At 36.5% G+C, this 24302-nt stretch overlaps 1 protein-coding gene across 2 annotated transcripts in view; it reads left to right on the top strand.

Annotated features, from left to right (window-relative positions):
* The window catches only part of LOC116719126 (protein diaphanous homolog 3-like), a 168245-nt gene that overhangs the window by 22101 nt on the left and 121842 nt on the right, over positions 1-24302 (top strand). For both annotated transcript variants that reach the window (XM_032561519.1, XM_032561518.1), the window contains 10 exons: positions 649-785; positions 986-1091; positions 4974-5084; positions 5559-5677; positions 5921-6037; positions 9051-9169; positions 9257-9321; positions 9708-9812; positions 11261-11596; positions 13596-13710. In XM_032561519.1, coding sequence (XP_032417410.1) covers positions 649-785; positions 986-1091; positions 4974-5084; positions 5559-5677; positions 5921-6037; positions 9051-9169; positions 9257-9321; positions 9708-9812; positions 11261-11596; positions 13596-13710 — 1330 coding nt within the window. The remainder of the gene's footprint in view (positions 1-648; positions 786-985; positions 1092-4973; positions 5085-5558; positions 5678-5920; positions 6038-9050; positions 9170-9256; positions 9322-9707; positions 9813-11260; positions 11597-13595; positions 13711-24302) is intronic.

The raw sequence follows: 24302 nt of genomic DNA, 5'->3' as shown, positions 1-24302 counted from the left end.
GCAGGAAAAAAAGGCTTTAACTTGAAAAGTAGTAGAAATATTGGACTTTGGAGCAGTCAAAGAAGGGCATGTGATCTTATTAGTCCAGATTTACCCTCTTCCAGAATGATGAGCACACCTGTGCCCTTCATCTCCCTTCAGTGATGCCTTATATACAAGCATGATCTGGTGTTTCTGCAGTTGGTCAGGTCCAGGTCAACCTGACCAACTGCAGGTCAACATACTACCTCAGCATACAGAACGGAAATACTTCAAGCTTTGAAATAAAAACTAGATTTTCTAGTAAGGTCTAAATAAAAACACAATGGTGCAACAGCAATGTACCAATAATGATTTTTCAGTTCAACAACATTTTATACTGACATTTCATTGCCATAATTACTGCATTGAGCCAGACCTTTAATCAGTATTCGCGTCCTGGATGAAACATTACAGACGGCCAGAATGACTGTTCTCTTTAAATATGACATTTTGTCTGTCACACGTTTTGTCATGCGGGGAAAAAAAATTGGCTTCATGGAAACTATGGAATAATGTTAAGTCCTTATATTTTAATTTTTATCTTCTAACAATTGAGATAGCATATTGTTCTTTTTGCCTCCTACCCAGATTGCGATATGACTGAGTAATCTACTGTTTTTGTTGCAGTATGGCTTGGATCGAATTCTGGGGGAGGAGAAAAGCCTTGCCTTACTAGCGAGAGCCATCGACCCCAGCCAGTCTGCCATGATGACCGACGTTGTAAAGTTGCTATCAGCCATCTGCATTGTTGGCGAGGAGAACACGTATGTTGGTTTTATTTTATTCATCAACCAGACTAACTTTTTTTTTGTTTCCCAAAAACATAGCACTTATTTCTTAATACAACTGTACTTTTGCTTAGGTTGTTCCTAAATTAATGAACTAGTTTATAGTCATTATCTCGTTTGTGATCATAATACATTAAAAGTAATTTATCTCAAATAAATTCCATGCTCTTGCACAGGTTGGAGAAGGTTCTTGAGGCCATCACGACAGCAGGGGAGTGGCGAGCCATTGAGCGGTTTAGTCCAATTGTGCAAGGACTGCGAGATCGCTCCATTCAGCTACAAGTGAGTTCAATGTTCTTTTGTTTTTATGGTCCAAACTAAGTGAATTACATTGTAATTCACATATATAGTTAAACTACTGCTGATGACTTGGAGATCTAAATGACCCCTTCTCCATCAAGAATCACCACGGGAGGGTTAAACAGACCAGGAGACATTAAAACATTCACTGCGTAAAGAAGTCCCTTAGATTTGAGCATATAAGTTGATTCATTTTGACCTCCACAAATATTGTATGATTACAATCATACTATTGCTAATATTAGCAAATTTAATTGCTATATAGCAATTAAATTTTGTTGTTTTTTTTTTGTCAAAACTTGTCAAAGACTTGCTCTTAATACTTGAGATGTAGAGCAGGAATGATAAAAGAATTTCTCAATTTACCCTTGCAACATCATAATGCTTAAAACAAATCCTATGCACATAGATATTCAGGACCAGATGTTTCTATTGAGCATAAATGACCAATTTAATCATCAGTTTAGGCACAGATGGGACAGAAATTAGAAGCCGGCCCACAAATTCATCTATGATGTTTGTTATTTGTCAGTCTGTTATTACCATCACCGTAATCATAAATAGTATGTCCTCAATGTTTGTTGAAACTTCACATCATGGCCACAAATTACATTCAGTCAGCAAGTACGTCATAAAGAGTCCAAATCAGTGTGAAGCACTTTCCTTTCCATCTGCTCCCTTTGCACATACTTTCTCTGGACTAACGCTCAGATAGATATCAGATGATTAAAATATAGTTAATGAGTCCAAATTTGATTTACCTTTTCAAAGTTAAACCAGACAATAAGACTATAAAGGCAGACATTGACAAAGTAAACAGCACAAGATATTTTTCTGATTTATACACAACAACTTACCATCTCCCTGCTGATATAGACACTTTAAATATTGATTATGAGTTGTTCTAAATAGGACAGCACTGGTTTGTAACAACAATGTGGAAACACATTTGGTAAATATGATGTCTGAATTTTTAATCAATAGCTTAGCGATGTGACTTAGGGGAAATGAATGCATGCATAAACACAAACACACAGGGTCTTGTTTTCTTTGGAAAACTGGTATTATTGTTAAATGATTGGTTCTTGGATACAAGTTTAAACTGCATACAACCAGCTCATTAAAGTGAAAGATAAATTACAATGAAATTACCAACTTTAACTATAAACTCAGTACTAATAGTATTGCACCACTGTTATCTACACTAGGAGTGTTGTGGTACAGGTAGGTTTTATGGTCCGCTTTTACAATGGAAATAGACAAAATAGCATTCAGCACCAACCTGAGTCGTACTGCTCAGCGGAAACGAGGCATCTCCAGAGTTCTAGGTTGCCTCTTCAGTGTCTTCTTTAACTTACTCTGTAGGTTATCTATAGCAGTGGTCCCCAACCACCGGACGGTCCGCGGACCAATTGGTACCGGGCCGCGCAAGAAATAATGAACTACTTCCGGATCTTTTATTTTGAAAATCCTAAACCGGATTTTACCGGTTACGTCTTGCACGTCAAAATTGAGCCAACTTGCAGCAGAATGAGTAACAAAACAACATCGGAGTACAGTGAACCCTCACTATTTCGCGGTTCACCTTTCGCGGTCTCGCTGCTTCACGGATTTGCATCGTGCATTGTGTTCTGCATTCTGATTGGCTAAACAGTCTCTCCGCTTCTTCTCTACCTGTGTGTCAACAACGTTGCGGTTTAATATGTACACATACGTAAAACAGCTTGCCAAATTTAACATAATCGATGGTGGCATGTCGGTTTATAAGAATCTTTTTGCCCAGAAGAAAAAAGAGCGACAACAACTACCGATAACTATGTTCTTCTCTCGAAAAAACACACCTGCACCGCGGGCTTTAGAAGAAGAAAAAAAAAAAACCCGCTACAGAGCGGAGTCAGGCTGCAGCGGCTCAGTCAGAAGAGCAGTGGAATACACGGGAGTCACTATTTGTGCTACTGCACTTTGTTTTGTTTTTTTTCATAATCATTTTTTATTTTCTCCCGTTCTAATCCAACAACTCAGGTCACGGTGGGGCGGCGCTGATCTCCGCAATTCGGGTACGGGAATCCCCTTTCAGTTCATATTAAAATGATTATTTTACAGTACAGTAGTTATTTGTAAAAAACAAAACAAAACTGTTTATACAGTACTTTTTATTTGTTAAACAAATGTTTGGGCCTGTAAAGAGGTTTTGTTCTTTGGTTTCAATGTATTATGGAGTATTTTATTGTATAATAATTGTAAAAAAAATAAAGGTTCCTACTTCGCGGATTTCGCATATCGCGGGTTCTTTTTGGAACGTAACCCCCGCAAAAAAACAAGGGGGTTAGCCCCCCCCGCCCCGGACTGGATACATACGACGCGCGCGCAGCCCCCCCGCCGAAGTTGTGAGTGATTGATGTCTACTTTCTGTGCTGTTTTGGAATTGTCGTTTGCCTATGGTTGTTATTTGGCAATGGCAGAGAAGGAAGTGAATGAAGCTATTCAGTCTTAGAAGAATGTCTAAGAAGACGTTTTATTGGAGGTAAAGATGCAGTGGCCCCTACTACCTACGGGGTTGTTTACAGCACACATAATTTCCGGTAAGGTTTATCGAGCTGGTGCATTACATGCGTAATGCCAATTGTTTAAATTTTCAATTGAGTCCAGGCCTCCAGCAAGCAATTGTTTCTCAATAGCCAAAGTCCCGACCCACTGTACGAAGCAAAGCATAGGTGATTTTTAGCTGATTTTTTATCAGGCTAAGTAAGTACAGTTCCAGTTACATTTCCAGCAGTAGTCAAAAAAACTCTACATACTTGCATTTGTGTGGTAGGACACTAAATACTTATTCCTAGTATACCTCCCAAACAAGAAGGTTGTACATGTCTTATAATACTTCTTATAATTAATTGGTGACCCAGAGATGCAACTTGTTTCCACAATTCCCTTACAGTGATGTGTGGAAATTATTTTGATCCTACCTTACCATTGTTTTCAGTGCAAGACTATGCTACTGCTGTAAACGTCTGATATGTTTTTAAGGATTTTTGGACATATTTGCCGTGTTGCCAATAACTGGAAGGCTTTGCACATTGCTACCTTGTGTGAGATATTAGAAAGCTCCTCACACATTTTCTTTATTGGCCTTTCACTTATACTCACTCATATTGAACCCCTTATAAAATATCTATAGCTCTGTGTCTGGAGGGCTATTCCTCTACACCTGGATACCACTGAATTATATGGGCTTTTTGGGGTCCAGTTGCATTTGAACTATCGCGGGGAATAATATAAAAAACCTCTCAAGGTATCAATACTTCCAAAGCTATGTTAGATAAGATAATTAGTTTGTAATCTTACTTTTAGCACAATAGTAAACTCTTCTTACTCTTTTAAGATAAATGCCCTGAAAACTAAGTAACAATCAAGCTGACACTGATCCTTAAGCCCCCTCAATGTATAGTAATGCTATACCCTCTTTTCACACGAGTGAATTTCTTCTTGTGGTCAATAATTGATTTTTCTGTTTGTGTTTTGCTTGCCAGCTGGTGTTGCAGTCACTGTTTAGTAAACCAAACTCAGAGGGCATTCAGAAATTCTGTCCTAAATAGCCCGTTTGCCCTTATATTGACTGCTAGTTAATTTCAGTCTATGGGTCTACAGTTGTTACATTAATATTAAAACCACCATCCTAGTGGGTGACTGGAAAAAATAGACATGCATTAGTTATGGTCTTCTGCTTCCAAGGGACATGGCTCATTTCAAATGCATGCCAGTGTGCTTTTCATCAACTGCTCATAGAAGAAATTCGTCATCTCATTCTTTGGTTCTCTCTCCCACTTTTCACTCTCTCTGTCTTTGTACCCTTGTTGTTTGTTGCAGGTGGCATGCATGCAGCTCATCAATGCCCTAGTAACATCTCCTGATGAGCTGGACTTCAGGCTTCATATTAGAAATGAGTTTATGCGTTGTGGCCTCAAAGAGATATTGCCGGTAAGTAAAACATGACCCAGAACACGCACACACTTACAAACACTATAAACTCTCACCTTGTATTAATATTTAAATGAGTTGTCCACTTCAGTGAAATATTGTTGATTTGCTCCAGCAAAAAATTTATTAAACATTGAGGAGAGTTTGCACGTCCTCAGTATGTGCAGCAGTCAGAAACCAATAAAGTGTCTAGTGTCTCAGCTAATAATCTTTCTGCTGGCTTTATGCAATCTACCTAACATGTTTATCTCTAGTAAACAATTGTTCTGCTGCTTCCATGGAAGAAAATTAATTAAGGTGAAAAGTTAGAGTCCAAACTTCCATATTAGTTTGAACAATGGTGTTCATTGTCTTTATAGAGCTTACATTTTTGCTTTTAATATAATTACTAAAATTATTATTTTTTAAAAAATCAAATTCATTTTATATGCATATTTTTTCCCTTTTCATATGTTTTATTTATTTATCCTTTAGCAACTAATGACCATCAGGAATGAGGCTCTGGACATTCAGCTGAAGGTTTTTGAGGAGCATAAGGAAGAGGACATGATGGAATTCTCTCATAGATTGGAAGACATCAGGAGTGAAATAGAATATCCTTGTTGAAACTGAACAAAAAACATGCAACTCATATTTGATTTGATGTCTGCTTGTGTTAATTTGATGAATTCCAAGCGGACATTCTCATGGCCAACCTATCCTGAGGAAGTGATAACATTTTCTGAGCCAAAACACAAATCCAGGATCTTATTCTTTCTTATTTCATCTGCTTCTTCAGTTTTTTCATGTAAATATGCAGTGTTTTCATTAATCTATGAGTCCTTGACTTTTTGTACTGATGCGGGAGATGTATTCAGTATTGTGTTGAGCATGGTGAAGGACAGCAGTGCAGAGCCCTATTTCCTCTCCATCCTGCAGCACCTGATGCTTATACGCAACGATCACTTGATCAGGTAAAAACGTCAACCCCAGGCAACATTTAGTCTGAATTCTATATTTTTGTTTTGTTTTCATCAGTGTCTCAACTTTCTCATATCCTTATGTTTTAGTGCTTCAAAAATAAATTTTCTGTGAAAATCCTAACTCTTCAGTTCAATAAGGAATTTTATGTATTTATACAATTTGATTGTTATGAAGGCTAATATAGATTTGAGTATTTCCTTCTCATTTTACCCAGCATCAAATGAAAGCAATGATTTGAGTAGATTTGAGCACTGTTAATAATGCATCTTGGTTAAAAGGTCTGGTTTTGTGGGGGTCCAACTCCCACAAAGACCAAGGGTCTTGAGCTCTCTCGATGACTTTGGCTAACAAAGAGAATGCTTTCTCTTTAATCTCCAAGCCATCTACAGCAGCAAGGGCTCTGGAGCATTTCTCATTTCTTATTAGAGGAAATTTTCAAAGGCTTATTTTATGTTGGTCCACTCACAGCTGGGTTTGACTTGAACCTGAGGCTGATCAAAAGGTGGAGCTTTTGTTCTCAGAGGTATAAAATGTATTACCTGCCATTTTCCCCACCCAGAAATTACACATTTGTGGTCCTTTGCGTTGTTGGGATTAAATTTCTTCAGCTAAAACCCAAGCGAAGGACACAGAGCATATATATTCATGCCTCTCACAGTACTTTGTTGCAGCTGATAAATAATTGAACAGTTTAGACGCTTTTCCCAGCTAGGCTGGACAATTTTGATAAAATTGCTGAACAAATAAGTAATTACAGCCATCAAATAAAATTTACATTGCTAACTAATCCACATGGTCAACATGAAAGTATCCACTTAGAGTCAAACTGATTTTACATTAGTTTCACAAAATTATCAAAATATGCTTTTCCAATCATATTTTTGAATGCTGATTTAAAATGAGCTTCTATTAACTCACCTTTTTCTCATTCTTCTCTTGTCTGGTATCAGCTATCATTGACAAAGGGATCTGATGTGGTGTGAAACTAATTTATACTAAATACCTTTTATTGTTCTTGCTCTGAGAACTAGACATTATGTATCTTGGAAAACTAATTAGGTTTTTACAATACTATCATTTTTCTTTTGTTTGGAAAGGTCTTAAACTTTTTTCTACAATTACCCTTTTCCTCATGTTTTTATTCTCTCATTCGCTGTTCATCGGGACATCATATTAACTTGCTGTAATGTCATTGCATAACATTATAGCATGTTTTACTCTGAGCCTTACTTAGCTGTGTAGTTTCAACAAAGCATTCTGTGAAATACATAGTTACTAATGTACTAACTGGGTTTTTGCATAAAACATCATACAAATTATTTAATTTTATCTCAATTTTAGGAAGCCAATCGGGTTGTTAGATTATTTGTGGGCCATACAGATAATAGAATCCAATTCAGCAAGTGTTTTTTGCACGAGTGTAAGAAAGTAATCGAAATATGTGGGGCACAACAAGGAATGTTAGCGTTTAGAAAATGTATCTTTAAGTTTATGTAGGTCATAAATTAAAATAATTTTTACCATGGAACAATCTTTAAAAGTCTTAAATATAACTTTCTTTAACATGCATGACTAAGAGTTCTGTTTGTTTTCTCTACCCATTTACTGGAGACCTCTATATTACTTGGTCTTAAGACCTTAGATTAGACCTTAGATTAGAATTTTGGATTGGTAAAGCAAAGTAAAACCACAAAGGTTAATTTGTTTGGACTATGCTCAAAGTCTGTGTTTTAAAATAAAGAATTTGTGTTGTGGTGTAACACTGGGAATAATGCCAACAACAGAAGAGGACAGTAGTGCTAGCCCTGCCCATGACACATATTAGCTGTTTTTTGGTGTTGCTGTGGCATCCATTGAGCTGTTTTGTTCAGCGGTGAGGCTTACATTTCAGGTGTAGACGACATACAAATGACTTATCAGGGGAGTCAACAGATTGAGAAGTATGGATCACAGCATGTTATTTTATCTGGAAGATGTGATGATTGTAAAGATATAAGATTTTATGCCATGCATAGCCTAAATGTTCAACCAGATTTAACAGGTTTTTTTATAACTTAGACATAAAAACATCTGAATAGAATAATTTAAAAGACTGTTTCTTGCAATATTTAAAGATCTTGCTTACCTTAGAAACTAAAGTCATTAAATAAAAGACCTCCAGTAGTACTATGAATAAAGTGGGATTATTATTTTTTTCTTCTTTTGCATTCAGGCTGAATTCCCTTGATGTAGTGGATCACACTCTTCAGTTCTTCAGTTTCATCTCCAGTCTTAGTTTTGCTTTAGAAATGGGTTAAAACCAATATCTCATGCTGCTCACTATTTATAAGTATCTCAATGTTTATTAATGATTTGGTGTAGAGGAGATTAGCACTCTCTGTGGCATTGTTGTAAGATAATAAGCAGATCAAACAGTTTCTCACCCACTTGAATTTGCTCCTTCTCCCCCTGGGCTGCATGTCAGCTGCGGTTTAATAAAATATTTCCTAATGCAAATTAGTGCTTGGCCTTGGTTATTTGTGGGGGTCATTAGATTTTTGTGCTCCGTAGTTTCTAATGGGTTATCATGTATTTCCCAGGTTTCATTTTTATTAAAATGCATGTTATATATATATATATATATATATATATATATATGTATATATACACACACGTATGTATGCATGTATGTATGTATGTATGTATGTATATATATATATTTATGTATGTATATACATATATACACACATATATACAGTACATATACACTATACACTTTTTTATGAAAAATGTTAGTGTCATCACCAGCCAACAACAAAAGAAAAAGCAAAAAACACCCCAAAAACTTTCTGAAGTTTTATGATGAAAAGTAATATTTCTTGAAATGTGTTTTCAAGCTAATGCCATGTGGCCATCAGTGGTATTGGACTTCACAATTCTACCAACTGTACCAACCTTTAGTTAAGTTCATTGTGATTATTTTTTTTTATCTCCCTTGACTTTCTTTCTCATCTTGACTTTCAGGCCCCAATACTTTAAGATCATTGATGAATGCATTTCTCAAATTGTGCTGCATCGCAGTGGCACTGACCCCGACTTCAGTTACCGCAAGCGCCTAGATGTGGACTTCAGCCACCTTTTGGGCAAGTTTAACACCTTTGGCAGTTCATCACCATGACAACTGTTCTGTAAAGAAGTTTGACTGAATTGAACTATTATTTTCTTTGCAGAGGTGTGTGTGGACAAAGCTCGTGTTGATGAGTATGAACAACGAGCCTTAGAAGTGGCACATAAGGCAAGTATAACAAAGAAATATAACATAGCAAACTATCAACTTGAAATTGGTTTTTAGTAGTAAATTTGAGTAAAGTTTGAGTTTCAGCTGTGTGCATCTCATACATATATTGTGACTGACACTTAAAAACATTGTGTTTTTATTTGACTTAGCTTCTTTGTTGCAAGCTGTGTCAAAGGCTCTGCAAAATATTTGTGATGGGAATTTTTACCACTACATGCATTTGTTAAATAATGGTTAATCATAATGTCATTTGTTAAACTTTTAGTAAAAAGTTGAAGTACTTTAGAGAATTGCCTTTTTTAAAGAATTGAGAATCTGATTGGTTTGTTGCATTAATTCTGTTTTAAAGCTTTTTAACGGTTGATCTGTGTTCTTCATTTTAGTTCGATGAAGAGTTTCTCAGCAGACAGGAGGCACAAGCTCAGCTGGCTAAGTGCGAAGAACAAATTGCTGAACTCCAAGCAGAGTTACAGGCCTTCAGGTCCCAGGTATACAGAGTGGACAGAGTGTTGCATATCAGTGTCTTTGTCACTGCAGGATGTAGGATACTAGTTGTAATTCCAGTTCAAACCTTGTAATTTTAGATAAGAGTTACAATTCAACTTTCTTTTCATTATGAGATGTCCTTGTTATTTTTGGACTGTGCTATGGGGATGGTGGTGGGGGTTTGTCCACTGGAGCCTGCAGTTTGGTTTGACATGGAGGCTGCTCTACTGGCTAGCTGACACTAAGTCTAATGAGAACACTGACCGGTCCTCCATGTTGGCCATTTCTAATTCTCCGATCTCTATCCCATAAGAGGAAATTGTTCTAAAAGCAATTTATTCTGACAACCCCTTCAGCCTCAACCACCTCCCCCTCCCAATTACTCCAGAGAGTTACTCCCACACCATGGCACTGCAAGATAACTACACACTCAGAGAGAGGAAGAGAACTTCCCTTTTTTCCTTGATAATTTTTCAATTTGAGAGCGCAAACACTGAGTGAATACTCAAATAGTACCTTGGTTTAGATGGTGATGGTATGTTTAGTCAGTGGTTACACACACACACACACACACACACCCACACACCCACACACTTGCACACTTTGTTCCTTTGACTGTGTCCATCCACATCTTAACCTCCCCCAACAATCTAGAATGAAAGGCTTTTCTTTTTCTGTAGAGGCGTTGGCAGAGAGAGGGCCCTAGGTTGACCTTTAGAGTGCATCTTTAATATAAAATTGGCACCGTACACGGATCAATAAGCCATTTGCTCTCTGCAATACAATTTACAAAGCTTGTAGGCGCTGTAATAACATTAGAATTTTTACTTTGGGGAAATAAAAAACATTGTAGTTATATTCTTTACAGAATCAGGACTGTTTAATAGGATTTTGCTTAACATAACCCACCTCTGCCACAGTGGTTATGAGAATAGTGGTTATGAGACAGCAAATCAGAATGTGCTCTCCACACTCGACATATTCTGTAGCTTGTCTGCTTTCATTTCCCCCCTCTCATTTTATTGTGAGTGACGTGAATTCCCTGTTGATTGCAGCGTTTAACACGCTGTAAAAAAAAACAAAAATGTGAAATTCAGCTAAATTTTGTCCTTGTTGTTGTGGGGAGAGCATGCTTTTGACTTTTTTCTTTTCTTGACATTCACATATGTAGACTACACATCTTTAAAGCAATAAATGAATGTACATCTAAAGATTTTATTCCAGAATAAAATTAGGAAAACAATGTTTGTTTTCACAAACACCCAAAAAACCCAAACAGCACGACCTCTACCAATGATTAGGTACAAAAACATGACACACCTGTTAGTTTTTTGTAGATTTTGATTTTGAACTTGGAACAGCAGACTTTTGATTTCAGTGAAAAAGATTTTCTATTTATATTTCTTTCCATATATGAATGTTTTAACAGTTTTGTTGATTTTGTGCCCAGTTTGGATCAGTGCCTGCCGGTCTGACATCCACTAAGGCTGGAACATCATCACCATCTCCTGCATTCGCATCTGTACCTCCAAGCTCTGGATCTGAATCAGGGGTGCCGTGTCCCCCACCTCCTCCACCACCTCCTCCTCCACCGCCTCCTCTGCCTGGATGTCCTCCTGCACCTCCTCCACCTGGAATGGCTCCTCCGTTTGGAGTCCCTCCTCCACCCCCTCCAGCCTTTACAGGTGGTTTCGGTTCCCCAACCCACCACACGCTGCCTTTTGGCCTCAGGCCAAAGAAGGAATTCAAGCCTGAGAGTTCAATGAAGCGCCTCAACTGGTCGAAGGTTAGAATTTGCATAATGTCATAAATATTGTCCCAACTTTATCCTTACACACCCTGCTGGACTTTGGTGTACAAACACCTTTGAAGACAAAACAAAAAATCCAGGCCACACATTATTAAAAGCGACTTACTGTAATCTTCTACTTAGTTCATGCCGTTTTTGGCAGCGTCCAAAAAGTACAGATGTTTTCCAGAACAGAAACATCTTTTTTTCTTCCGTGCCAAGCCAGTCATTACTGAAAATAACAGATGATCAGATGCTTTTGTCACAGCAGCCTTCTTGGTACCCCTGCAGATGTTCTTCCTCTTTTGAGCAATATTAGTTGATACCACAAGTGGTGTTGGTTTGTATATCAATAAATAATTTACACTCACATTTGCACCACTACAGGTGTTCAGCAAACTAAAACATCTGCTCAAAATTTCAAGTCAGTCTTGTTGAAAGGTAAGAAAATCAAATGACGTGATCTAACTATTGGAGACTTCAACATGTGGCTTAGTTTGGAACAAAGATCTTTTGAAAGTTTTTCAATAAGCTTTCAAACTACCATAAACAAAAGCACAGCTCACTCATTGCAGTTATTTTTCATAACTGCAGTAAAGTGTAAATTCAAGTGTTTTTATCTTACTTGCAAAATAATCTTTAAGTTTCCCATAACTATAGAAGTTTGCATTTATCCCAGATTGCATTTAAAAAATGTATTTTTATTTAATTTGCTGTTTTAAACTATTGCACTACAACAACATACCATCTGGCCATGGCATTGTATTCTAATCATATTGTATTCTCATGTTTACTGTTAAGAAGTTTCTTAAAAATGTTACTAGTCTGATTTATTTTGTTATCTTTTGCCTTTCTTCTGTGGATACATCTCGTCAACTAGACATTTTCTTTCATCACACCTTCCTTAAACATTTATAAATTCTGTCTTTGCACTTTTTGCCCTGTCAGCATTCATTCCTCTCATACTGAACCTCATCTTGGCTGTAGACAAAGGTATCTTGATTTCAACCAAAAGTGTTTTCAAAAGAGTTTCTTTAATCAGTCTTTTTTTCTTCTGTCAAACACAGTGCATTATCATTCAAATTCTGTGAACTGTCTCAGGAAAAAAGGTTTCACTTAAGAACCCCGCTGCAAAGTCCTGGCTGTATTTTGGCCTAATTTACACGAGTTATATAGCATTATTTAGAAGAGTGACTACTTCTGCAAGTGATTGCTCTGCTGAAGTGGCTCCATCATGCGTTCTATGTGTACTGATTGCAGTTGCAACTTTGTTTTCACTGTTGATCGGGATGTTGCCATCTTTGCTAGGATTCTGTCTCTTTTGGTTCCATTGATGTTTTTTTTTTTATCTTGTGGAGTGCAACAATCTTGGATAATTGCACAGTGAAGGAGAATGATACTTTGGGGTTCAGAGGTCATTCTACAGGAATGCTTGCATGATTATTCAAATTTAAAATTACAGGTGTCCTTGATATTGCTTCAGTGAATGCACCTTTCCAACTTATTTGTGATTCTGGTGGATTCACTCCTGTTGCATTAAGCATGTGTTGTTTTGCTTTATTTTTATTGAGGTTTTCTAAAATTCTAAAAAAAAAAAGAAAAAAAAAAAAGGGGGAAACATCCTGGGAATTCTCACTTGAAATAGTGCCTTTCTAAAAAATAAAATACATTATTTTAAATTGATTGCTAAGTGATTTTAGACTTTTTGATTTAGAACTTTTAGAACAGGGACTTCATGGACATACTTTTTTGTTAGCATATTTATAAACAGATCCTCATTTCTGAGTTGACCACTGATACCAAAGAGCCTACAACACCAAACGTTTGATTAATACAAGCTTGCTGAGGGCAGATTAAAAGCTATTTTAGTATTAAATTTGTAATGTTTGTGTCATTATACCTTTTAACACAGCTTTTCTGTTAATATGGTTTCTGATTGTGATCATGCATCATGAGTTCTGGTGAATTTTATTCTGATGTGAATTTGTGTTTTCAGATTCGTCCACAGGAAATGTCAGAAGGTTGTTTCTGGGTGTTGGCTGATGAGGACCAGTATGCCAAACCAGAACTCCTCAACAGAGTTGCTCTTACTTTTGGCTCACAGAGAACAGGTCAGATGCTTTTAAGTGTTTTTCAATATGTATACAGTGAACCCTCGCTATAACGCGGTTCACCTTTCACGGCCTCGCTGCTTCGCAGAGTTTTTTGTGCAGTTTTTTTTCACAGTGCATTGTGTTCTGCGTCCTGATTGGCTAAACAGTCTCCGCGCTTCTTCTCTACCAGTAACGTTACTGGTATTTAAATATACGTAATACAGCTTGACAAATTTTGGCAAATATTTTTGCCCAGAAGAAAAAAGACCGACAACAACTACCTATAACTATGTTCTTCTCTCGAAAAACACACCTGCACCACAGGCTTCAAAAGAAAAAGGCACTAGAGAGCGGAGTGAGACCGCATGTCACAGTCAGAGGAACAGTGAAATACACGAGTCACAATTTGTCCTACTGTACTTTGTATTGATGATTAAAATGATTATGTTACTGTAGTTATTTGTAAGAAAGCGTTCTATTTGTTAAAAAAATGCTTAGGCTTGAAAACAGGCTTTGTTCTTTGGTTTCAATGTAGAGTATTTAATTATGCTGTATAATAATTGTAAAAAAATAAAGGTAGCTACTTCACGGATTTCGCCTATCACGGGTTCTTTTTGGAACCCAACCTCCGCGAAAAACGAGGGTTCACTGTAGTCACTTTCCATCTGCATTGCTTGTGTATTCTTTGAAGGCTCGATTTGTCATTATCTAAGAATATCTTTGCATTTTTCATGCGTTTTTGATGGATGTTAATAACTGGTCTATTCATCTGCGCAGGATCAGTGAAACTTTTCCATAAAAGTTGCAGCTGTTTCAAGTTAAGGAGATACTCTGGAGCTTACAAAATAAATTTCAGTACAGATTTCTCTGCTTCATAAAACACCACAGTTACATCCTTGAACATTAGTATGTCTAGTAAGACCTGCAATATTCATGTATGAGATTGTTGGAGTGATTAAAGCCAGAGCAGGAGGTAGCTAGAGATTTTATCACTTTTGTCCTCCCCTGTGTTTGGTCTATTAGTCCTGTCACTGATGATTTATTCACGTCTTGTGTTTTCTTTCTTGTCAGTGCCTGCCTCGCTTATGCCAACTTGAATTATTCATCCAGGTGTTATCTACCTGTCACAACTCTATGCTGCTGCTCTCAAGGTGCCTAAAACCCACCAACACACAGCTGCAGTGTAGTTTCTGACCGTCAAGGTGTTGAATAATACAGCTTGAACTAAATGGTAAACAGACATACAGGTATCTTCTTGGGAGGTCAAAAGAGAAATATCCACAGGGGAAAAGTTTCACCTTACAAGAGACACTTTCAAACCTTGTTCTGCATGTGTTCTGCATGCCTCAGTGCTTATAACATAAGCAGTACATGGTGAAATGAGGACTTAAAATTGAACCACCACTGTTGCACGTCTGTTGCCAGAGAGCTCAAAATAGCCGCTCACTGTAATCATAATAATATATAAGCCATAATAATGTTTTCAAACTCCAACTAATTTGCTAAATATTTTTTCCACTGTGGGTCTATGAGAGTGTCAATAAATATCAGTCTATTTGAAAATATAGTTGAACAGAGTTGTTTGCAGGTTAGTGGTGCAATTGCACTGTATAATGCAATCGGTGTGCTGAAGCAGCCTATTCAATAATATGTAGCTTGTATCTTTAAGTTTTATTGGACAGCGTTTATGGGGATTGGACTGTAAAAAAATGCAGCAAAATACTGTGATCAAATATTTAGGCTCATATCGGCATTTCCTTGCTAAAACAGATTACAACCTGCAAGTTGTTTCAAAAAGAATGTGATTTTAACCAAGTGTACATAAAGACTTGAAGAAAGTTTTATATTAATGACAACTATGAAGTAATGTTGGTAGAATAAAAAGCTGATCTTTTTTAATCTTCGGCATTCGGATGTCTTAGCTGTGGTGAAAATGTGCCTTTTAAGATGGGCTGGTTGTCTTTAATTGAAGGAGGGTTTTACTGGCAAAAGTGATGCATAATGCTCTAATCAAGTTGAAATTGTAGAATTATCTTGTATATCTTTTCTAATAGAATTCTCGTGTTTTAGATTATATCATCTCAAAACTCAAGTAATTATTTAAAACTTAAACTAATGAACCTAACAAGGGTTCTTCTTGATTTTTAACCACACAATGATTCACAGAGGAGACAGTTTCACAAATTTAAATGTCTTGATTTTCAAAGTAACAAAACTTTTTGAACCCACTTACTGTTCCAACTTTAGTTGAAGCACATAAACCCACCCTTGGTCCGTTGTGTTTTTAACATCTATTGGCAGTACATTTTAAATTTAGTTGCACTTAAATAAAAAGCTTAAAAAAAAACTAAATAAAAACTCTACACTTTTTTTTAAATGATCTGTTTTTCTTTATTTTTTGTTCTGCAATTTTTTTTTCCCGAACCCTGCTTCAGGTTGAAGGAGATATGACTACTGTGTCATGCTGTCAAATCCAGTTGCTTCAGCCCCTGTGAGTCAGTTATTGAACTCTCATGCATACGTGCTTGTGGGCTTGTAGAGTTATTAAAAATAGCCTTGTAGCATCATGTTTCATTTCACTTAAGAGCAGTAGCATCTGGATGAATATTAAACATTAAAAAGGAAACAGCATTAACACAGTTTTTGTCATTAACAATTCATTTTTTGGCTTTGCAAACGTCTTTATTTTTTTGTTTCTCGCTTCTGCTTTCTGAGTGAGTTCTTGCCAAACTGTAAACAAAATGCTGGGTTTACTTTGTTACTGGGAAATGTTAGCGAGACCACCCCCCTCTGTGTTAGCAGCACGCCTATAGTTTATTAACTATGAATAGAAAATATACGACAATGATGTATGACTGATGCATTACTTGAAAAGAATACTAGAGTGCTCCAGGTTTAAGGGTGACCTAGATGTTGTGGATTTGATGAGAAAATGTTTAGTTCAGTTGTTGGAGACATGAGAGTTGATTCTTGACTTGGGGCGAAAGACTTGAGATTTGACTTGGATAAAAGAACTTGTAAATAGATCTGAGTCATACTGCTTCTCTAATACAGGACTCTCAATTAAAAAGAGTAGACAAATAGTCTTGTCATTAATTTTGTCTGAAGCAAAAGACCATGGTCTAACATTGGGCTACAATGGACTTTTGGACTTGCCTCTTGTAGTAAATCAATCCTGTAAGTAAAATTCATGCTTATAACTGTTAGCTAGAAATAGCTAAAGATTGACAGTTTTTTTTCTGTTTCTTTATAGTAATAATGCCAAACTGCTTTTAAATACTCTCAAATCCTGTCAAACACTTTCACTGTCACTGCAGTTAACTACATCTCGGGCTGCACAATATGTCCTACTTACAGCATATTGTCATTGCTATATTAGTGTTTGCCATAACAACATTAAGCATGTTCACTTTTTGGAGTGCAGAATTTGTGGACTGTTGCATATTCCATGTGTCTGGATGTCATGCTTTGCATGCTGATATTATATTTGGGAAGTCAAGTTCACTGCAGCATGTGCATAATACCTGACAGAGGTGATGGTGTGCAGAGATGGTTGGAGGCATTGTAATAACAGAGGACAAAGAAGAGAGGAAAATGCACCAAAAGGAATGATAACATCGTCTAAGGAACAGAAGGAAGCCTTGCACAAAGGCCATGGTGTATGCATTTTTAAAGACTCGCTAGCCAACTTTCCATGCCTCAGGCATGACAAGATGACCAATGTGGTGGACTGCAGCAAAACAATGCAGCCAAAGCCTAGCCAGTTGGAGAATCAGCTTTCTGTGTTGAGCTACTAAAAACACAAGGTGTCAAAGAATCTCAAGCAGCATCCTTCCACTCACATGTGTTTGTCCATAGGGTGATGGCCAAAAAGAGGAACACTAGAGCAATCATGGGTAAAAAAAAAAAAAGAGTTGGTTAGTTTTTTTGCAGTATGACTCTGCAGCCCTGTAACAAAGCCAAGAGAATTTAAAATCACTCCATATAAATCAGGACCTTACTGAGTAATTACTGTAATATGCTGCTTTTTCATGTCTTTGAACTTAATTGAATTTTTGTTTTGAGGATTTTTAATGATTTTTGCAAGATCCTTCAATGTTAGTCTGTCACTTGTTCCACTTTAATTCCTAAAGAAAATATAGATTATCCAGATTTGCATCACTTTAATAATCTGGCTGCATCTAGTTTTAGTATGTAGGAGGCTCTGTCATGTCTTATAGAATTATTGGATGGTATTAGAATAAACTCAAAGGGAAGCCAAATAATTGGATATAAAACTGAATTTGACCTTAAACGTAGTTATTTTATTGTCTTTGCACAAAGACGCAACAGTGAAATTCACAATTAAATGTTGTCATGTTTTTACGAAGTGCTGCAAGATCACGTTTGTTGTCAATCCCTAAATAGAACAGCATTTTTTATTAAAATTAGCATTTGTATAAAAATACACCACAAAACACAGAAAGATAATTGTTTCTACATTTGTAGCTGTAGTCCAAGGTTCATTGACAATTATTTTAGAGGACAAAGTTTTCCCCTAAAGAGAATAAAATGATCACTGATCTCTGTAATGTCCTGTAGTATCCTTGCAGCTTGGCACCACAAATTTCAAACCAGGACCAGTGTTCTGCAACTTTTAGATTTGTCTGTATTTTACCACACCTAAACCAAACAGATAGGCTATTAGTAGTGTTCTGTGGAACTTTATGGCATGCTTGGGAGGAAACTTACAAACGGATTCATATGTGTTGAGCAGGGACACATCTTTAGATCTAGTGCATATTGCACTAATATTACTATCAAGCTTCCTGGCATTTTATAATCTGGTGACTTTTCAGTAGATTATAGGTCTTGACATGAGTTACATGACATCCAAGGTTTTCTAATATAAAGCAAAGTGTAAGAACCATGTTCATATTTTGCTTGCTAGGAGGCAGCTTGTTTTTTTTGTTGTAATTTTTTAAAAGTGATCTTAAGGCGTAGTTCTCCTGAGAGAGAGAGAGAGGGGAGAGGGTGCGCCGCAAAGCAGAATACAAATTTGAGGATGCATGTTTTGTAGGAAACCCTATGCTTGTCCTTCGTGTGGTCTTCTCAAGTGAACTAAACAGCTTTGAGGTGAGAAGCTACAGAACTTCAGACATGTCCCTCCTGATTCTGGCAGCTTCCTTTTATTTCTTTACCAGACGGTTCAAGTCGAGCAGCTCATATTCCTGCTTCTCTACATCTGTTGCTTTAGTGTAACAAAGGACTATCTACCATGAGACCTCAAAGCAGCAGGGATGTCTTGTTGAGCATTCCGGGGTGCATGCGACCTTTTGATGCATTTGACTGGCAGTCAAACTACGTTTTCTTGTATGAAGAACTGTTTACTGCTTTCTAGGTTCTTTATTCACACTTTTAGAGGCTCATCACAGTGGACATTGCTGGTTTTTAAAGTCAGTTTAATATCTTTAATTGGTAAAGATGACGTTACTGCACTCTACAACATCAAACATTGGCCAAACATGAGATACAAAAGTGTATCTCATGTTTGACCATGATGACAGTCTTCTGCACCCTAAAGCCATTTATAACTCGTGCCTATTTAAAGTCGTCTATCTTTGATCTAGGCCAATGTGCCTTTTAACTACCATAAATGTGGGCATATACAGTACAGACCAAAAGTTTGGACACAAATGTGTGTCCAAACTTTTGGTCTGTACTCAGTTCAGACCAAAAGTTTGGACACACCTTCTCATTGAATTCAATGAGAAAGTGAAAGTGTGTCCAAACTTTTGGTCTGTACTGTATATAGTTGGGTGGCTGTTTGTAGGAAGAATGTGCAAAGCTTACATTTTTTTTTTAATTGCAATTCTTTCATCAGTATCTCAAATGGATGCTCTGAACCTGACGGTAACAAGTTGCAGATAAAATGAGACACAATGGATTCATTTTATTAAACTGAATAGCAGCTAGCAGTTTGTTTTCACTGTCCTTCTGTGTTGTGCTGACTCCCAAAGCACAAGCAAAAATTAAATTAAATTATATTAATTGCTGAAAAAAAATCATGCAAATTAGGCTGTGCTGGACCACAATTTCCATCTGATATGGCATGCTTGTATCACTTTGTGCTGTACAAGTTTAATATGTTGTCACCTTGGAATAAATAGACTATGCAGAGCATAACCTAGGTTGTATGACTATGTAGATAGCCGTCAGCACGGAGAGGGTAAACATGTTGCTTTTGGCAGTTGTAAAGATTTAATTACCTGTTTTTATTAGGTACTGTTGCTGGTGTGAAGAAGAATAAAATGCATCCACACATTCAGCAGATGATGTGAGAAGGGCGAGCTCGTCATAACCTTGGAGTAAACAAATCAACAAATGTTTGTACACATACATAATTAGTGTCAATCAGTGCATAGTTAGCACTAGTTGCTTTTAAAATTCTTTAAAGCTGTTTTTTCCTCCTTTTCAATTAGCACATTGGGCACTGTCTGGGTGTTTCAGACATCCCACCTTTTGTGGTGAAAAGTGACAGTCTAGCCTCACTGTTGACAGCATCATTACATCCAATTTCTGGCTGCTTTGTGTTAAGGGCTTTCAGCAGCTCATATTGTTATTGTTATTATAAAAAATGTGGTTAATGAGCAATTATGTACTCTGACTGAAAATACAGCAAACTCACAGTTTGTGTACTGTTTGGAACTGTTCTCCTTGTTGTGAAGACTAGCATGTATATGAGGTTGAGCATCTTAGCAGAATAGAGAATCAAAAATCTGTTCTCAAAAAACATATTTTAATGGATAGTTTTATGACAGCATTATTTTGTAGGCTTCTTCTAATAGTATTAAATCTGAAATTATTTATGTGGACTTAAATCGAATTATTTTTATTCAAATAAGAAGTTTGTTTCTGATTGAAAGACGGGCATCTCCCAACAGATTAGAATTTTTTTCCCCTATAGTAGTAGTTATGTGCTTTCCTTTAATTGAAATGAAGGAAATCATATTAATTCTGTGGTTGGATAAAATTCAGCATAGGCTCGCACGATGCGAGTAAAATAGTCTGCCTGTTTTGACCAGCATGTCAGAACACACAGGCAATTTACTTTTGAGAGCGCCAAAAAAACTATAGAAAACTCAAAGCTTTCCGAAATGCCCAAAGCAACTGCCGATTTGGTCAAAATGTTGGTAAAATTAATAAATATGTCAGTGGTGTGAATAATTTTGGTTGTAACCATGAGGGCCATAACCCCCAAGTTAGGAACACTGCAGTTTGGTAGATTTATGGACAATATATTTTTAGACATTTTGTGGTCTCCAGATAACACCAGATGTCAAATGTTTGGTAATCCCATGATTTTTTCTGTTGCGGTGTCAAATTGACATTTTTGAGATGTGTCTGGTAGAAATGGAAAAGATAGTTATCAGATTTTCCCCCAAAATTACTTGTTAATGCTTTGGTAATCTTTTGACCTTTCTTTTCAGACCAGCAATGTTGTTGCGAGTTTTGTTGGCTTTATTTTTGTCTTGTGAAAAACGTTGTAGTATTCTATTAGGGTAGCGCTGCCAGTCTAAGTTGTTCAGAACCCAAAGTAAATCTGAAATTTGATGGCAATCTAAAATACTGAACAATAACCTTAAACTGTCTGCTTGGAGACTTGGACATATTGAGGTTTTACAGCAGTACTGCCACCCCAAACACATTAACACAGCAAGAAAACATAAAACTTTTAAAAGGACACTCCTTTTGAATTTTGAAGGAGCAAATGCTAGAAAAAGCAGTTTCTCTGAAGAGTTCTCTAACTCAAAATTGAGTCAGAGAAGCTATCTCCAACCCTGCTGTTCTTGTATATCTCCCTGCATTTTCTCTCTTCTGCTCACTTGTAGCACAACAGATGCTTGTCCTGCGTAATCTGAAACAACGGTAGACTGGTGTCTGACTGCTTGATTTCTCAGAAAAATAAAACATTATTTTCAAAGCAGCAGAAATCGGAGGTATGGAGTCGATCTGTGTGTAGTGGAATGAATGTCAGAAATGCAGTGAGCCACTCCAGATTTCTTGGACAAATCATTTGGGGATCTATTTCAATAAAATTAAATCAGATGTAACCATTTAAGTTATTTGCTTTTTTCATTTATTTTAATTATTCCAAAAAACAAATCTACTTAGAGATTTTGCATAGTTCTGTGTTGACCAGAGGAGACAGACTTTTTAAAGCCTCTTACAAAGAAAGGAGTTGTTTACTGGCAGAGCATTAGAAGTTACGTATGTCCCAATAATCTTAACGTCTAGTATTATGTTATTTTAACATGAGCCAGTTTTCTATCCCCTCCACACAAGTATGTGAACTGTTCAGTACTTTTGACCCTCATTCAGAAATTATTTCTACACTGACCCTGTGTTTCTACACACACCGGCAGTTCATAGCATTACAACCCGAGGCACGCAGTCCTATTTCTTCCTACTTGTGTCCTGAGATGTTATCGTTTCCTGTAGCGTAAAGCTGAAAGGTTATATTTGTTTATTTCACAAAGATTAAATCTTCTATCATCTGTGGAACAATTTTTTCCCATAAACTCAGATGAAGAAATAAACTTTTTGATAAATGGCTGTTGAGTGTAATGTATATATTTCTGTCATTGTTTGCCTTTAGTGTCTAGAATGAATAAAATAAATAAAATTGCGATGTCAGTAATAAACTGGTCTCAATTGTAATTCTGCTACAATCAGTCAAGCATATACTCTCAACTTTCTATACGGGTGATGTAAGAACAGTGACAAACAGAATTGGCTCATAAGGAAATAAAAAAGTATAAAATATATGTTAAAGTTTTGGTTGGACAACAACAGTGCACAAACGTTATTTATACACCTGACAGAGTTTAATTGCTGAGCAATATGTTACATGTTTCCTTTTGTAATTTGATGATTTACCTTTGCCACTGAGCAGCAACGCTTTGAATATGGAAGACCTACTTACCATCGAATTTTGTTCCATCCACAGATTGTCGATCAGGTTCAAGTCAGAACTCTGGGATATTCAAAATGTTAATATTACTTCAAGTCAGAAGAAATTTGTTGGTAAAGTTAAGATTACTTTATACCTAAAGTGACCAGGGGGAAGGATCAGTTCTTATGTAATGTAGCTGCAAACTTTGAAGTTGTAGTGGCTTTATTTCATCTGCGACAACAATGTTTAGGAGTGTGTTTATGTGAATTTTTCTAGACTATGTAAGGTCAGACACTAATGTCATAGTGAAAGACCTGGGTCATTGTCTTTGCTCTAATTCATCCAGACTGTGTTTTATAATGTTGAAATCAGGAAGCAGTGAAAGTCATGGACCTTGCTTTGGGCACTAGTGTACTGTCATGTTAAAACCTAAAGGAGCCATTATCAAACTGTTCCCACAAAGATGGCAACATTTGGAATAGTCCAAAAATGTTTTATGTACTGCAGCAATATGAGTTAATTTCACTGTAGATGAGGGGCCAAACCCAACTCCTGAAAAATACCCCTACACCTCAATCCCTTCTACACCAAATGTTACTCTTGGCAAATTGTAGCCAGGCATGTGCTGTTCCTCTAGCAACTGGCAAACCCAAACAATGAGGCATGATTCAGAAATCTCTACTGCTTTACAATCCAGCAATGGTGTGCTTTACACCTCTGCATCTGGTGCTTTGTATTGCTCTTGGTTATGTAAGGATCTTTATTAGGTCTAGCTGCTCAGCCATGGAAACCCATACCACATTGTTCTCTGCATGCTTGTTCTTGAGCTAATATGAAAACCACATGAATTTTGTATGTATGCTATTGCCTTTGCAGAAAGGTGTTAAGTTGTGTGTACCGTATTTCTCAACATACACTGGCCCTGCTCTGATTTACATGACCTACCACCGTATGGCAGTTGTTCCCAATAACTTGTACTTTGTTATATTTGATAGTTTCAGAAGTAGAATTAAAAGATGCCTTATTGTTAATATTCAAATAATGTCACTCAGAGAAATTTGTTTTTACGGTGACCGTAAAATACAATTAAACATTTTTAAACAAAAAAATAAATAAATAAAAAATTGGAAAGATGGACAACCCAATAAGGACTTAGGAAAATTGACCAGAGTATGTGCAAGTCAAATGGATCATTTTTATCACTGAATTCTTGTTTTAGGGAGCATGTTGTTTCCCACAAAAAGTGTGATCTGATTTGAAAAATGTTTTGATGGAATTTTTAAATTTCTCCTTAAAAAATTGCTTAATATATTGTTGCTGTACACTAACTACTTTACGGTAGATTTTTAAAATTATTTTTTATTTATTTATTTAAGCTTGCATCATTTAACTTTCAATTATTGTACACATCCAAAACAGGTTTCACTTCCTTTAAATTGTATACTAGTGAGTACATTTCCAGATGATTGAGGTTTATTAAATCTGTCCTTTTCATAAATACGTTTTAGAATTTAATATCTTTAGGCTCTTTCAAAATAATTTTTTTTAACCTAAAAATGCAAAACATTTTTTTTTTCTAACCATTGTAATGAAATTGGGCAAAAGGTACCAGCGTATTAAGAATCTGTCAGGCAATATTAGTACATTAATGAATGTAATGATGGAAACCAATCTG

Source organism: Xiphophorus hellerii, chromosome 4 (assembly GCF_003331165.1).
Source record: "Xiphophorus hellerii strain 12219 chromosome 4, Xiphophorus_hellerii-4.1, whole genome shotgun sequence".
Taxonomy (NCBI): domain Eukaryota; kingdom Metazoa; phylum Chordata; class Actinopteri; order Cyprinodontiformes; family Poeciliidae; genus Xiphophorus; species Xiphophorus hellerii.
This window is presented reverse-complemented; position numbering and strand designations above follow the sequence as displayed.